At 34.0% G+C, this 18,098-nt stretch overlaps 1 protein-coding gene across 5 annotated transcripts; it reads left to right on the top strand.

The window, feature by feature from the left end:
- Window positions 1–387: 387 nt before the first annotated feature.
- LOC110098500 (nuclear poly(A) polymerase 4) lies at window positions 388–13,007 on the top strand. 5 transcript variants are annotated; one of them, XR_002303350.2, is made up of 12 exons: window positions 389–1,370; window positions 1,480–1,557; window positions 2,348–2,455; window positions 3,014–3,076; window positions 3,160–3,321; window positions 10,231–10,344; window positions 10,427–10,489; window positions 10,567–10,896; window positions 10,972–11,136; window positions 11,364–12,224; window positions 12,349–12,403; window positions 12,505–13,007. XR_002303350.2 is itself a non-coding variant. In XM_020825352.2 (12 exons), exons 1-12 carry the CDS (start codon window positions 1,248–1,250, stop codon window positions 12,535–12,537), a joined length of 2,169 nt encoding a protein of 722 aa, XP_020681011.1. In that variant the 5' UTR covers window positions 389–1,247; the 3' UTR covers window positions 12,538–13,007. The 5 variants fall into 5 exon arrangements, 4 of the variants coding, with proteins under 4 accessions (XP_028554124.1, XP_020681011.1, XP_028554126.1 ...); XM_020825352.2 differs by having other exon boundaries at window positions 12,327–12,395; XM_028698293.1 differs by having other exon boundaries at window positions 12,349–12,395.
- Window positions 13,008–18,098: the final 5,091 nt, after the last annotated feature.

The raw sequence follows: 18,098 nt of genomic DNA on the forward strand, positions 1-18,098 counted from the left end.
TTAAGGGTCTATGTGGGCTGTCAATGTAAGCAACGCGCAGGTTGCCACTAGTCACTGACCACCATTGCAGCCTACTACCCACCACTGCTCGACACCATTGACCACCACCACCAGTCGCTGCCACCCAAAGCCATCAATATTGTCGACCATTGTCCCCCATGTAAGCCACCAACCACTATCAATTCATTCAAACTAAAAGTAAAAATTATATAATTATATCTCAACTATAAAATCATTAATTAAATTTTAATATTAATGCTATATAATTTTTTAATTTTAAAATATATATAGTAATTGTCAAGTCCATTTAATCATACTTCATTAATATGAAGATATGGTAAATTGCCCAATTGGTAACACAATTTTTTTTTCTGCAAAAAGTATGCTCCACAGGACCACAGCTAATTCCCCGAGCCTTCTAAACAATCTAAAGTCTACCGTGGAAATCGGTTTTCGGCTCTCCGCCACCGAAACCGTCGGCTTTGGGCTTTCCGATAAATAATCTCTCTCCTCTGTTTCTCTCTCTCATAAAGCTTCCCCACGTAACGCCTTGCCGTGCCGCCCCTCTCCTCCGTCTCTCTCCATCTTGTTTCCGTCTCCTCAGTTCCTTTCTGTTTTTGGAAAACGATCATCGGACCCAGCCCTAGGTTTCTTCGGCGACGATCCGGCGTTTCCTTTCTTTTGCAGTTTTCTCCGCTTAGAATTTGTGCGCGCGTGTGTGTGGCTTTTCTAGGGTTTCGGGTTTGTGGGATCCGACGCTTCTTTGGATTAGGGCGGTGAGAGCATCATTGTATTTGAGAGTAAGGCTCGTTGGTGTCGGCAAGGGCAAGTCTTGGTATCTTTCAAACGGGAAAAGAGATCTTCAATTGGAATCTTTGTTTGGTGATTTCTAGGTTTATATGTCTATTTTTTAGATAATTTTCCTTGAATTGACTTTCTTGATGTTTGGACGCCCTTGTGCCTTGTCGTTACAGAAACGAAGCATCTTTGTGTTTCCGACTGATTGGTTATTGATCCCGCTATTTAAGGTTTGCATCTCGCGTAGATCCGTTGGTAAGACGATATAGTTGTTCAAAATGTTTGACTGATCTTCATTTCTCGTTGGATTGGAGCGGTATCTTGGGTCTTTTCTTTTCTTATGTTAGGTCTTATCGTTTCTAGTGTTTTGGAACTTTTCTTTGGGGTGAGTTGCCGGACGAGATCCTAGCATCTTTCTGTAGTTTTCTTTTATCTGTTAGGATTTCAAGATGGGGAGTTCGGAGGTTGGCAGTACTGGGGCACATACCCTTAAGCAGTATGGTGTGACGAAGCCTATCTCAGTCGCGGGGCCGACAGAGACAGATCTACAGAGAACTGCGGAATTAGAGAAAGTATGCTCCTTTCAATTCTTGCCGTTTTTCTTGCATCTGTGTTCTTGCTTATCTGCTTTTTCTTCCATTCTTTACATTCTCATGCTAATATTGGCTTGTTCCAATGAAGTTCTTGGTGGAGGCTGGACTTTATGAGAGCACTGAAGAAGCAGCAAGGCGGGAGGAGGTTCTAGGACAGTTAGATCTGGTAACTGTTTTAATTCCCCGTGCTTGTTTTATTTTTATGGTTTTTCTAACTTTCATAAATAATATATGTTGTGCCCTATTCTTATGAATAATGGGCTTGTTCCCATATCTGTTTGTGCCAGCATAATGAAATGTGATTCCTCAATGGAATTTATGGAGTTTCTTAGATTTGCATAATTATATCTTTATATAAATACTAAACCAAAGTTCCAAGTTCCTGGATTATGATAATTGTCAAACTTTTGTTATGCCAAATGTCAAGCTTCTCTCCTCCTTCATACTGAGGATTTTTTGTCATGTATAACCTCCTACATGCCCAGCATCATCCCTTAGAATTTTTAGACGAGAAAAGCTCCCAACTTTCATGTAATTTTTAAATTTGAAACGGACACATAATATAGTTTTTTTAAGTATACTTATAAAAACCACAATTATTTGATGTAACAGTAATTACATCATTTTTATCATTAGATTTAAGTTTGAACTCAATTTTAATTATATTGAATTCAAATTTATGACTAATTGTTTCATATTCAACTTTTGATCACATTAACTGTCAGTATTTACATAAAAACAAACAATTTAATTTTACTTGCTGATTTTTCTTATATATGTCAAGCTTTTTTTATATATCAAGATAAATTTATCCTCATTTTCATGTCTATTTATGGTGTTTATTGATGAATTTTATACTTCTCATAATAAACAATTTATATTGTTGTGTCTGATTGGGTTATATTTAGTTGTCTTCTGCAGTAAATATTTGCTATGCTTATTGATGTTCCCTGCAGATTGTAAAGAGCTGGGTGAAGCAGTTAACAAGTCAACGAGGATATACTGATCAAATGGTTGAGGAAGCAAATGCTGTCTTATTTACATTTGGTTCTTATCGGTTAGGGGTAAGAAAATATTTCAATGTGATTTTGCATATCTTGTAGTGTTTGCAATTCTAAAATGATCAGTGGATGGCCTATGTTTACTAATATTATGGCAAGACTTGTGAGTTCAATAAAATTTATGTTCTGTTTTGTTTATGTAAGGCACTTTTTGGATGCTTACAACCGTCTGGTTGTTGATCCATGAAGAATCATTTGTTCCTTGAACTTCAGAAATACATGTTTTCTCTACTATTGGCCATGCTATAATCCCTGTCATGTATGTTATTTCATTTTGTGATTGTTCAAGGAATTTCATGTCTTTTCCGTTGTTACTATTGTAACTGCTATAATCCTATTCTTGCTATATCCCATTATTGGATTTAGTATAGAGGAAAGTTCTAAGACTTTTTTGATTTCTTCAAGCTGAATTAGCTTGGCTATGTTTTTAGTTTAACAATTTATCTTTTGTAATGGATGTCTTTTTACTGTTTTGTGTCTGAGACAGCCAATTGTATAATTGTATATTAATCATTTTATCTTGATGATCACTAGTTTTTTTGTCCATTGTCTGGTATGTAGGTTAATGGACGAGGAGCTGATATTGATACACTTTGCATTGGCCCTTCGTATGTGAATCGAGAGGTTAAATTCTTGTCATTAGGGTTTTTACATTCTTGGATCCTAAAATTGTGAACTTGAGTTAACTGGCTTTTCAATTTGTGCAGGAGGACTTCTTCATTATTTTGCATGAAATTTTGTCTGAAAGGGAAGAAGTTACTGAACTTCAGCCTGTTCCAGATGCACATGTTCCTGTAATGAAATTCAAGTTTAATGGGATATCCATTGACCTTCTATATGCTAGTGTATCCCTTCTTGTAGTTCCAGAGGTAAGTCTTTGTGGATATTTTTATGGGTTTTAACCATATACTGTTCATGCTTTGGCTTTAGAGATCATAGTAGCTGATTCTTTCCTTCATCTCTATGAACTGTGAGCTGTGAACGCCTAATTTATTAGTTCTTTGAGACATTAAGTGCATATTGTTATCTTGAATATGGTTCCATAGGAATTATTCACTTGTTAAGGTGAAGGAGTCAATGAACATATGCTATCGTCTTTGCTTTATGTGTTATATATATATATATATATATATATATATATATATATATGCTTGTTGGGAGAAATGCTTTATGCTTTTTACACTGATATTCTTGTTGTTCAGGAAATATTGCTTCTTAGTCTTATTTCCTGATTCTTACTCTTTTTGTGGATGATAATTTTTAATGATATTTATAAATTATTTTGCAACTCGTATTTACTACGTATTTACTAATTAAGCCAAAGGAATCAAGCAATACATTTGTGGTCTTGGTTTGAGAATTTAGTGTTAATTTGTCATTTGGAATGCATAGTGTCTTTGAAGGCGATGCGATTGTTCTCCTAGATGCCAATGCAATGTGAGCTTCCATTGATGGCACCTTTTCCAATGTATCGTCATAAGCTTCCATTGATTAGGCTAGTTCCTTTCCTTGATAGATGTTTGTACTTCAAACTATAAAGGCAAGTTAGTTTTTATGATGTAAATTTAACACGATGATGTGGAAAGAGCATCAAGAGTTGGAGAGGCAATGGATGCGTGCTTGTAATAATTTAACACGGATGATGTGGAAAGAGCATCAAGAGTTGGAGAGGCAATGGATGTGTGATTGTAATCAAGCAATACATGTATGGTCTTTACCGTGTGTACTTTTCTCTGTTGGGGTTTGAGAATTTAGTGCTAATTTTTCTTTTGGAATGCATAGTGTGTCTTGAAGGTGATTTTAGTGTTCTTCTATATGCCAATGCCATGTGAGGTTAATTCCATGGCACGTTGTCTAGGTAAATGTATCGCCATAAGCATCCAACAATTAGGCTAGTTCCTTTCCTTTGATAGATGTTTGCGTGTTAAACTTTGAAGGCAAGTTAGTTTTTTATGATGTAAATTTAACATGGGGTGTTGTGGAAAGGGCATCACGAGTTGGAGAGGCAATGGATGTGCTTGGAAATAAGTTAAATCAAATTTTAGTGCAATAGTTTCAAATTCTAGAATAGTAGATTTTCATGACAAAGAGGATGAATATGGTGGATAGATTGGTCGTAGAGGGTTGCAAATTTAATGATAAAGAATATAGAATGGAATAGATAATATAGAATACTAGATCATACTTGGTCCAAGAAAGCTATAAAATTATATACATTGTTTAAAATAACATAATACTAGGCTTGTGTGATCTATTCACCCTAAACCCTAGAACTGATGCCTCTCCTTTCATGCGATCTATTCACCACTTGTCCACTCATGCATCACTTGTCCACTCATGCATGCTGCTGACCATCTCCTTAGCCGCCGCCACCGCCTCCTCTTTCTTGCCAATTTATCTTCATCCACAAGGATCTCCTCTTCCTTCTCCACATTCTCCTCTTCCTCCATTACATCTTTTCTCTATTCAATGACAATTCCTTGACAATAAATTTTTTTTCTATAAATATAATTTCTTTACATGGTTTAATTAGGTTTTCTTATTTCTTTGAACGCTCGCATTTTTCAAAATTTTTTTTGAATCAAATTTTTATTTCAGGATTTTGTAAGAAATGGTTAGAGGTATGGATGCATTCACAATGGGTCATAAGAAAGACCCAGCATGGAGGCATAACAAGAATGACAAAACTTATGTTTATCTAAAGTGCAACTATTATAAGAAGGTTGTGAAAGAAGTTTTTATAAGAATGAAAGAGCATTTTCTAGCTCTCACAAGAATGTTGCACCATGTACTGAGTTGCTGAAGGTGGTGAAAGAGGATATTTGTGCATATATGAAGGTTGACAATATCAAAGTATTTAGCACAAACATATTTTGATGATATAATAAATGTTGATTTTTATTATGTAAGTGGACCTAATGGCAAAGATTCCTCATCTTTTTTGCCATTAGTGTCATGTAGACGTGCAAGGTGGCCCATAGACCAATACATGACATTGTTTTCTTAAAGTTTATTCAAGCATCATATTAGGTAAAGGATGTGGAGTACTTTTTTTTTTTTACTTATTGATGTAGTGATAGAGGAGATTTGGGAGCATCTAGTGGTGCAAGTTGTGACAAACAATGCTAGTGCTGATAGGGCAGTTGGAAACAAGTTGATGTAGAAGAGGAAACATTTGTATTAGACTCCTTGTGTGGCACACTATATAGATTTAATTTTAACTTGGTGACTTGCCTCAACACAAGAACGCCTTGATTAAAGCAAATAAGATTAGTAAATGCATCTACAATTATTCATGGATCTTTGCTTTGATGAGAAATTTTTCAAAAGGGGCCCTTTTAGCCTATGACAACGAGATTTCCTATTGTCTATTGAGTTCAATAGAGCATGTTGGAAGCAAGGCAATCTTAGGAGTTATTGTTTTCTTCAACGCAATGGCTTAATAGTTCTTGGCCAAATATGAGGGGAAAGAATTTAGGAATAATATTCCAAATGAAAGGTTTTGGTTGGGTGTTATATATGTAATAATTAATAACAACAACAATACTATTAGCTCAAGTTTCGAGGATGGTTGATGCAGAGAAGAAACCAATTATGTTTTTCATTTGTAATGCAATGGACGATGCTAAGGAGTTGATAGCTTATAACTTTAGAGAAGATGGTATAATTATAAGGAGATTGGGAAATCATTGATGAGGAGTGGGAGCTTCAGTTTTATCATCATTTGTATGTTGGTGGATATCATCTCAATTCTTAATTCCAATATGTTGAGAACAAGTTGACCAATTATGAGATCAAATTAGGATTATACCGTTGTATGTGTAGTTTGATAGTTAACTCAACTAAGAGGTTGAGTGCTAATATTCAACTTGTACCAGTCAAAAATAAGGAAGTATTTTTTGGACTATTGCAAACCAAACATAAAGTTGTAAAATATTATCTAGGTAACTTTTAATATTTGTTTATTCAAATAAGAAAGGATTTTTGTAATTTTAACTACTATTTATTATTTTATATTCGGAATGGTGGATCCTATTTAGTAAAAACACTTCAAAGCTACAATATTTTTTGGATATGAGAAAAATTGGAGTCACATAATCAAGTTCTTGCAAATAGGAGAAATTTTATGATTATCTTAAGAATGAACAAGTTGGTGTACATCATGTACAATAAGAGATTGAAGGATATAAATTTAAAGAAAAGGCTTTAAAGTATGAAGAGGATATCTTATTTTGTGATGAAGTTTCATCAAATGATGAATGGTTTGTGGATGATGACAAGAAAGTACATCATTCGATTTTCAGTAAGAAAATTTAAATGTTGATTTCTTTGATGGGGACAAAATAAGACAAATATGTCTTACACAAGCCACCAAGTAATAAAAAGAAAAGGCATCTAAATAAGGATATTCTTAATTTCTTATTTGAATTTATTTCAAAATTTAAATAATATTATTTGTTTATTATTGATTATTATTGATTAATGAAGATGAAGATGATTGAGATCAAAGAAGAGGAGAAAGATTGGGAGAATATTGATATAGCTGAAGATAAGGCAGAGGAGAAAATTTTTTCATTATGACACTAGCTCTAATAAAGAATCTTTGAGTGATGCGAGTGCTTAGGACTTTTGATTATCTACTTGTGATCTTCTTTGTTGGATGTTAGTCGATAAGGGCTAGAGAAATAAACTTATTGTGTTAAACTTATTTTTAATTGTTATATTTTGAATTATTATGTTATAGTCCTTATTCTTTACTTTGATATCTTATATTATTTTGATGTTTGTATTATACTTCTAATTTGCGCAATTTGTTACTTAGTATATTAGAATGTTTATATATATTTTTAGTATATTAATTGATTAGGATGCTAATATGTTACTTCTTATCAGCTATTTGATGTTGCACAATTTTTTTATTATGAGGCTTACATCTTTCCCCATAGACAAAAAATGTCTCAGTGATCAGTTGCACAGTTTTATACCGTGCTTAAGCAATTTAACTTTTTAAGGTCTTTTGATGTAATTTGGGTGATTTGCTTAAGATAACATATTTATCAAGGTTCGAAACTTATAATGCAACAAAACTTTAAGATTTTTTTTTTTCTTTTTTCATGTGATGATTATTATATTACTTAAAAAAGTATCACCTAGTATTGAAATAGGTTTACTTAAAGAAACAACTATTTTTTTAGTACCTTATTTTGCTCAGATGAGAACCTTCAAAGTATTGGTAGCCATTTTTCTTTGAGCTTGGGAATTCTGGGCATTTCTCTAAGTACTTTATGTGTTTACATTAGACACGTGCTAGGTGTAGACATGACTCCAACATGCATCCGATAGGTGCAGACATGACTTCAACACGCATCCGGCACGTTCAAAACTGTGTCAGGTTCATTTAAGAGTAAAATTCATTTTTGACGCTTGTTGGACACAAGACGAACACACCCGACATGCCTAAGATGCATACATGAAAGCTTGGTAGATAATGGAGAATTTAGTGAGAAATTTTATGTTGTGTCCTCTATACCAAGAGAGAAAGAGACATTGAGAGATGAGCAGACTCTAGTCGCGATGTTTCTACACTTCGATGGGCATTGACTTCATTGTGCACTATTTTTAACTCAACACATAAGTAAAACTTAGATTTGACTTAAACAAACAAACACTTTAACTACAACACATGAGTGAGGCCCTCAACTAGGACTTTTGCTTTGACTCGTGCTTCGACTTCGACTTCAACTTCAACTTCTAAGACTCCAACGAGCAATGACTTGACTTTGGCTTTGACAACAGCTCTTCTTGTGACTCCCAAACGTCGAGAGTTTTTTTTTTAGTATCAGTTTTTAAAATTTTTAAATTTTTATGATAAGATTTTTTTGAAGCAACCATTTGTTTGTATTTTTCAATGCCATTTATCAAAACACGTGACAACAACAAAAGCAACATCAATCCTTCATCCCACTGTGGGGTCGGCTACATGAATCCTTTTTCTCCATTGCTAGTGCCAGGCCTCAAGTCTTGGATGAGAAAGTGGAGGGTTGTGTTAGATAGTCGACAACTAGCATAAAACTTGTCTAAAAATTGTGACATGAATCCTTTAATAGTGTGAAAACATGTGACAACTGAAAATAATTGATGAATACTCATGTGATAATTTTTTTATTATTATTAGTATGTGATTTTCTTTTATCATTATAAATTTTCTTTTATGATATTATACTTCATCCTATGATACCCGTAGTAAAAAATCATAAACATAAAAATTTGTAAAATATAACGTATCTTGAATTACTTTTTACTTTTATGCAATTTCATCATGTTCATGTTGTGTTTGTATATTGTGTCGTCTAACTTCAAAGCTTTAAGCTACGTATCATATTTGACAGCGGCCCTAGAAAGCTTGAGTGGAAGCCGCCTGTTTTTCTTTTTTGTGCTGTTTGTACCATTATATTTTGATATTTATCTTCATTTTTAGGTTTATTTAAAACAACTAATTTCTACATTGGTTTGATCACAATGTGATCATGGTTCACTTCTTGTTTTTAAATGGTGATTGAGTTGCTGGATTACACTAGAAGATACTCCTTATTGCTAAAACTCGACTTCTCTAGCTTTTACAAGAACCTCATTAAATGATGCTTAAACCAATTTTATTTCTTTGGGAAAAATTTTCCCTGCTTTTTCCAGCCTTTATTTTCCATACAATTATGATGAGCTTTATCGAATGCTTGTTGTTCATGGTAACTGCTCTTTTCTATTGGCCAGTTATTGGACAGTTTGTTCATGATGATCTCTTTAATTTGTTACATTGACGCTGTAATGTGGTTCTGCTCATCAATCGTTCAATTATTCAACCTGTTTATTTGAGAGTTTTGAATTAGAGTTTAAAAGTTTGGTGTGGGCATAGTTTCAATGTTTTCAATCGAAACTTCACATGTTTTAGCCCAGTTTTGGTGCCAAACCTAATCTTTTAGTTGATCTTCATTCACTGATCATACACACTTCTGTTTCTGTTTATGTGTCAAGTATACGACTCTTTCATATCTTTTGGTACGGTAAAGTTACAATATTTCTCACCGTATTCTATTCACAAAAGTTTTCAATCACTGCCTGATTCATTATGACGCATGCTGAACTAATCTATTTGAACCATTGGAAATGAGTTTATTCCTAGTCTGCCCTACCCATTGTTTTTGAGAAGAAAGTACATGTCTAACTTGATTTGATCGGGGCTAGCAACTTTCTGAGATGACATTGGGTTTGTATGAGTTAGGCTGGAACATACGGAGTTGATGTTGCTTTTGGATTGGCTCTTAGGCCACCCATGTAATTCTAGATACTGTGTGATGTTTTGGGATGTTTTATGATGTTTCCATGATTACTGATCTATAATCTAGTTAAAGGAGTTTCATGTGTTGTTTACTCGTTTTGGTACCGTAGGACTTTATAACCAAGTGTTAAACTCATATTGTAAGTTATGCATTATATATATATTGTAAGTTATTTTATTCATTTCTTTTGTGCTATTTGATTTGAATGTAATATATCTTCTATCATGTTCAAAATGCTTACCCTATGTTTGTGGAGTTATGCATCATCAGGCTTTAGTTTTACTCTTCTTGGGTAGTTCATATTTTCTGTTCATTGTTCTTGATTTCCTGTTTCATGTCATGATTAACTCGTTTGTGTTGTTTATAGAACAGTTTAAATTAAAAGCGGTATTATGGTGTTGTTGCTGTTGCATGTCTCCGAACACTTATACTGATTCCACACAGGATTTGGACATCTCTCATGGTTCAGTGCTATATAATGTTGATGAGCCAACGGTTCGAAGTCTTAATGGCTGTAGAGTCGCTGATCAGATTCTTAGGCTTGTTCCCAATGTCGAGGTTAATACATTGTTGCCATCATTATTTTGCTGGACATTTATATGATTTTGAATTCATTAATCCTTCTGCCTTTTCTTTTTAGAATTTTCGAACAACTCTCAGATGCTTAAAGCTTTGGGCCAAGAGACGCGGTGTCTATTCAAATGTATGATCTTTATTATGTATTTTTAATCTACTTGACTTTAAACTTGCCACAATATTTTACTACCTGTCTCATGCTAGGTTACTGGATTTCTTGGGGGTGTTAATTGGGCTTTATTGGTAGCTCGTGTCTGCCAGTTGTACCCAAATGCTGTATCTAGTATGTTAGTCTCTCGTTTCTTTAGAGTATATACACAATGGCGTTGGCCAAATCCTGTTATGCTTTGTGCTATTGAGGAGGATGAACTTGGTTTTCCTGTTTGGGATCCACGCAAGAACCCAAGGGACAGAACTCATCAGATGCCTATAATTACACCTGCATATCCATGCATGAACTCTAGCTACAATGTGTCGACCAGTACCCTGCGAGTTATGAACGAACAGTTCCAGTTTGGTAACAGAATTTGTGAGGTAATAAACATTTGACTGTAAAATATAATATTTGTCTTTACTTCTTTATTTCTAACTTTAATTCACCATTTCCAGGAGATTGAGTTGAACAAGGCCAGTTGGAATGCGTTGTTTGAACCGTACCATTTTTTTGAGTCATATAAGAATTACCTTCAAGTTGATATTATTGCCACAGATTCAGATGACCTTCGTATATGGAAGGGTTGGGTGGAATCTCGATTGAGGCAACTAACTCTCAAGGTAAATTCTATGCTTTGGGGGTTCTGATAAATAGATATGATGACGAAGTTCGTGGTTTGGAGTTCTTTCTATTGGTATTTTCATTGATGTCGAATAATGTTTTTTGGGCTTTTAGTTTATTCTCTTAGAGAATATATGCGCTTCTTCATAATGTTAAAGTCGACTTGTTCATGTTGTTATAGTTCTTGATTATAATTCAACTTTTCTATTTTTTATTTTTTTTACAGATCGAGCGGGACACTTCTGGGATGTTGCAATGTCACCCTTATCCTAGTGAGTATATTGACAATTCTAGGCGGTGTGGTCACTCTGCATTTTTCATGGGATTGCAGAGGACACAAGGGCTTAGGATTCAAGAAGGCCAACAACAATTTGATATTCGTGGAACAGTGGATGAATTTAAGCATTCTGTGAACATGTATATGTTTTGGAAACCTGGTATGGAAATTCATGTTTCCCATGTTCGAAGAAAGCAAATTCCTTCATTTGTTTTTCCAGAAGGCTATCGGCGGCCTAGGCCTTCAAAACCAATTAATCCTCAAAATTCTGAGAAAGCTAATACTGTAGAGGATGAACATGATCATGGATCTTCAGAGAGAAAACCTAAGAGGAAAATGAGTGTGGAGGATGATATGAAATCAAGTCCTGGAAAACGTGCATTTGTTAGCCCTACTCAGTTAAAGTCAGCTTCACCCGATCTTTCTAATGGCAGTCCTTGCTCGAAACCTGAAGTTCTATGTGGAGTTATTGATGGTACACCCCCGTCTGTTTCTTCCAGCCCTGGATGGCAGACACCAATGGCTCTCTCTGACCTTGATGGTTCTGGTGGTAGGTCCTCAACCGCATATGTGAAACCGAAGAAGTCATCAGAGGCTCCATCTGGACCAAGTGATCAACCAGTGAGGAGCTTAAAGGACTCCAGTGATGTGAATGGAAATGCATCCAGTTCTAATGATATGGAAGATGCTAATCTGGAACCTGTAGTATATAAATGCAGTACTGCTACCGAACCTATTCCAGATAAGGTGGAAGGTTTAAATCAGGAGAGTGAGCCGGTACTGCAAAATGGCCTGGTGGATGAACTGGAGGTCCTATCTTCCTCTTTTATATCTATCATATTTGTTTCTTAAGCTGATATTATTACTTACTGAAATATATTATACTTTTACCACTTCCTTTCATTTGTGAAGAAGAATGCTGCGCTTGGTGCAGTGATGAAGCTTCATGAAGGGGTGAACACTGAATCTGTACAGAAACCGGTGATGAGGCATGCATTTGAGTTCTATAATATATTTCTGGTTTTGTATTATGTAGTGTTATCTTTATGGCGTCCTGTTTCTGGTTTTCTTTTTCTTTTTTTGGATACAGGTTGAGCTTGACAACCACAGCTTAAAGGTCTGAACAATGGGGAATACTGTTTTATCCAACAACAAATCTGTTTCAGCAGCAAGAGAGAAAGTGGCGGCGGCATTGTGAGGGTAAGTTTTATTCTTGTTTTAAGGTCTTCTGGTTTATGTGCTGAATTGGTTCTGGTCGGGGAGCTAAACAAAGATTGGAAGATGAAACTATCAGAAAATATTCTTCTGCGAACAATTGGGTTTCTGAATGGGAGTTCTAATGGATTCTGTGGCGACAAGGTTATTTATATGTTACTTCCAACAATTGGGTTTCTGACCACCCTTGTTGTAACTTTGATTTTTTTTCTTTTTTTATTGGGAATTTTAGTTGGGTGAGTAACTGTTGACGTTTGTGTTTTAATGTTAATTTTAGTTTTAGTGTTAGATTAGGTTTAGGGTTTGGTTTTTACTAGAACTTTGCTAAGTGTATTTCCATGAAAAAATTGGTAATACAATGTTATGCTTACGCTTAAACCTTCTTTTGCTCATCTGTGGTTACGGATACATTTATTTTTATGAGTTTTTTCTCCCTGGCAAGACAGATATGGCTCAAAGTTCTTTAATGGCATGTTTTCATGCACTTGATTTTCATGTTATTGTACTTTTTTTCCAATTTGTTAGGGTCACATTAGGCATGATAAAAAAAAAGCTTGAAGTCTTAGTTACTATCATATTTAGTACAAAAAGTCCCACTCCCTAAGTAATAGCCATCAATTCTTGTATATTATTCTATCTGAATGACATCTTATGAAGTGCTTAGGAGGAGAGATTATTAGGTACGGAGTGCGGACAGGGAGAACCGTCCGCACAAGTCTTATTCCGCGCTCGGTACCGGCACTCGGTACTACTAGGTACTGTTAGGTACTCATATTTGTGTGAACGATGTACACTCCGCACCTAATAATTTTTCGCTTAGGAGGGATAGTTGACTTCCCTTTCCAAACTAAAAGTCAGACAATGTAGTTGGGATTTTTAATCTTTCATGATTAAAATTGGTAAGTTCTTTAGTAAGCATCTTTTTGATAGGTGGGGAGAATAGTCTTTCATAACACTTATTAATAAGCAACATTAATGTTGATTGTGTAGTGTCTAAATAATGTTATAAGTCTTACCTTATATAACTCTCTTATATTATTATAGAGTTATAAATTTCTAAAATAGATTTATATTTGTTTATATTCTTTATCTCCATATTGAAATCTTTTTTTTTTCCCCCATAAATATGAGGAGATTGTTGACCAAGTGTCACTCTTTAATGATTTTATAATAATGAATATTGAGTTGTGTATTTAATAATATCTTAGTGCCCTTTTAGATAAATTTTAGGCTTAAATTGTGGATATAATGATTTTGTGCATAAATTTTAGAGTATTTTTTTCAAAGAGTAAAATAATGATTCCAATGTCTTTTAGTTTTGAGTATGTGCGAGTGTTTGGGTGTTTCTTTACTTGAGTGATGACATATTTATTTAAATTTAATCACCATTGGTTAGAATTAATAATTATTCTCATTAGAAAACTCATGATGGAGTATTTGAGTTAATCATGATTTATTTAGAACATTTTTTTATATATTTAAATTGTAAGATAAATTAATATTCTATTTTCCAGCATTTTCAAACTTATTTGTAGGTTTTCTTAAACACTAAAATTAATAGATAAGTACTAGTTTGTGTTAGGGAAATTCATGTCATCTTTATTTCCCCTCTTAGCTTATAGATAATGGGGTAATTAAACAATCAAATAACTCATGATATGAGGAGATTATGAACATAAATGTGTGCATGCGCTTGGATCTAATCTCCAAGTGAGGAAAGCTCTAAGCAATTCAAGGATAGGAGATTATGAATCAAAATTTTGCTCCTCTTAAGTTCGAGAAACCCACAAAGAGACCTACGCATTAATTAAAAAATAACGATTATAAGGTCTTTAAAGGGAACTCAAGCTTACTACTACTCTGAACAGCTACAAAATTAAAAGAAAAAAAAAAAACTTACGAGCTCGGGTTTCCTACTAATCAAAATTACACAGAATCCTAGGTACATTTTACGGAGCACAAGGATGAACACCCAAAAAATCATAAATGTACCAAACTAAGTAACCAGCTCCAAAAATCTTCTGTTCGAGTCAATAACACGGACACCCGCAAGGCAAAAACTCTGCAAAACAAAATAAAAGCCAGAAGAACAAAATTGATAGAAAACATAGGCCAAAAACCTTTGGCTGATGATTTCATGGGAGACGCCTATATTTGCTCCCTGGTTGTGAGCACTTAGTGACTGCTTATCTAAGATGAAAAGTAGCTGAGGGTTCAACAAACAATGTTATACTTTGCAATATCCCTAAAAGAGAATTAAAAGCGTACCAGAATGATCCTTCAGTTAGGACTTGTGTAAGGGCTGCTTGAACTGCACTTGGGTCCAATTTATTCACTTCCAACATATCCCTTTAAAACCAAAAAATGAAATTAAAATAATAAAAAAATTTTAAATAAACTTGTTTAAAAAATATATAAAAATATGAGCATGTAGGCAGCACTGTGACGCTACACTGACAAGCATAGCAGTGCTGAGAGCGTTGCGATGCCAAATACTAAAAATAATTTTTGTTTTCAATCAAATATTCCTGCCACCCACGAGCCCTTCCCGCTTCATTTGGCTTGCCAAGAAAGGAAAGAAAGGAGAAGAAGGGAAGGGGAGAGAAGAGGAGAGAGAGAGAGAGAGAGGAAGTTCTTAGGGACTTTTTTGTTTGTAACTTCTATTATGAATTTTATTTTAATTGAAGTAACTTTACTCTTACTCATTTTTCGATGATTTTGATTTCTATGATTTCTATCTCTTTTGAATATGATAAAAATGCATTTTTTTCTTATTTATCAAACTTTTATCTTGTACTTTTGGTATATGATGGATATGACTCTTGTAAGCATTATAACTGTGATATTATACAATTTGACTAAGTAAAATGATAGTTATAATTTTCTAAAGTTAATGCAGTATGTATATTTTTCTACATTTCATAAATTGATGACTTTCATACCGATATTGACTTGCATAGCGAAATGATATGATTGATATATCATAAATATTACATTTGCATGTGTGCGAACAAGATTGACTGTTAATACTATAATTAATATGTGTTGACTCTTAAAATATTAATATCTTGTATAGCAGGGTGGGCTGAAAGACTTTTCTTTAAATAAAATTTTTGTGGTTTAATCTTGGATGTTAACATATAATTGATTGAAAGATAATACCAACAGTAGAGAATGATGACTCTTCATTGATGTATGAAAGTCACATATAATCTATTGAAAGATAATACCAACATTAGCTATATGTATGCATCCTTTTCAAAAGCTATTCAAGCTACCACATATGATGACCGTTTCGACTCATTCCCACTTAGGTTTTCTCTAGTGACTCATTCCAACATTCTCTAAACCATTTTTGTGTATCTCTCTTATATCTCAATCAAATCAAAGTGGTTCACAAAGTTTTGATATTCCACCATGTTGACTAACCTCTTTATGTTCTTGTGCTCTATCTCACATATTGTTTGGCTTCTTTTCAATGGCATCAATCCGTGCTCAATTTATCTGAGAGTATGTTGTATCCAAATTTTTTCATGAAAAACATCTTGACCCTTCTATCAAGACTAACTAAGGAGATAAATAGAGAAATAGAGAGGTGGATGAAGAAGAGACTTGACATTTTTTTATGCTCATTGTATCATAAGATGTGGTCCTAAAGGTCTCAAAATGCACCTCAATCCCTTTTTTATTTATAGAGTTGGGAAGGCTACATGAGAGGCTATACCAAAGAAAGCAATAAAATAATGCTATATACACCTTTACTAATTGGAATTTATACACATGCCCTATTATATATGATGTAACTCTAGAATGGTTCTATTGAGTTCCATTAGTGAGTACCTTTAAATAATGCCTCCAACGAGTGCCCTTGGTGAATACTTCTGGTGAGCACCCCTGATAAATACTTGGCAAGTGTTTCTAAAAAATGTTTGTGGTGAGTACCCTTAAAAAATGCCTCTAGCATCTATCTTTGATGAGTGCCCATGGTGAGCACATTGGACGAGTGCCTTTAGAGAGTGCCCCTGTCAAGTGTTTTCAGTGAGTACCTTTAACGAGCGTATTGTGAGAGTTCCCTAAGTGAGTTTTTTTAAGTTATGGACTTGCGTAACTAATGAGAATGTTATTATATGTTTAGTGGGTGTACATCTTCTATAGTTTGGATGAAGAGCCCTATGAGAAAGACGAGTTTCCTCGGATGGATTGAGTTTTCCTTTAAGGGGAATTCTCATAATGTGAGTATTTCCATAGATCGAGGTATACTTAGACAAGTTTCTCTCTTAATCAAACATGTCCATGGTGTAGACTTCCTTGGTTGAACTTCTCGGGGTTGAGCTTCACTAGGTCAAGTCACTATTGCTGTGCTGGTTGTGCTCTTTAGAGATGAACTTCTTATATGGGTGAGCTTCTTTTGCGTGAATTAACCCTTTGGTATAGCACTTATGAGGCAAGTGTCTTCTTTGACTGAGTTGCTTTGAGACAAGGTAGCACTTTTAGGCATACATCCTCCGAGGTCTATTCTATCCTGAAAGGCCCATTGATTGAAGTTATTTAGTCCTCTGATTTATTGGGGTTCCAATCCACATTTTCTATGAGATTAGTGACAAACAAATAAGCCCATCGATTGAGAGCATATTTTCCCTCCAATTGATCAAATAATGATACATACCATTTTTTCTTCTAGATTCATTTTAGATCATCTCTTTGATGATAATGGATACCAAATAGTTTGATGGAAGCCATGCCTCAAGATAGAGCTAATGAAGATCAAATGTATAAAACATGATCCATACTAAAGTGCTCTGAAATCAAAAATTTGATTTTTGAACTAAATTTGACAATCATATCTATACTATAACTCGAGCTAGTGCCAATCAAAGATGCTTCATCTCGGTCAACCAAAGTTTGACCTCATCTTTATTTGATCCAATGATGCATGCACTAAAAGGGGCATCATCCTTTCATCACATGGCACGTAAATATCATCGATAACTAAACGTTGACATACTTGATTAGATGGTCAGAATTAATCAAAAATAATTTTGGACCAATGATTTTTTTTTTAATGTGGAATTTGACATGCTTGATTTGGTTAAAACATCAATCTCTTCTTATGGATATTATAATGTGAATACAACCAATACAATGAACAAATAAATTATGATCTTAAAATAAAGGTATTTAAATTATAGAATTCAACAACTTAACTTAAATTATTAGTTAAAAAGGATAAGCAAACAAATAACAACCTACCCAATGTCTTATAATAATATTTAAAATAGTTGAAACAGTGAACCCTTCTAAAATTAATTGCTAACAAGAAAAAATTATCTTATTCAATAAAAAGTTGATAGAAATCTTTTAAATGTTTTTAATATGATGTTAAATATTATAATTTAATAAAAATAAAAATAATCAAAAATAGACATTATATAATGATTTTTGAAGTTCACTTCTTACTAAGCTTGTTTG

This window comes from Dendrobium catenatum, unplaced genomic scaffold (assembly GCF_001605985.2).
Source record: "Dendrobium catenatum unplaced genomic scaffold, ASM160598v2 fragScaff_scaffold_1061, whole genome shotgun sequence".
In the NCBI taxonomy this organism is placed as follows: domain Eukaryota; kingdom Viridiplantae; phylum Streptophyta; class Magnoliopsida; order Asparagales; family Orchidaceae; genus Dendrobium; species Dendrobium catenatum.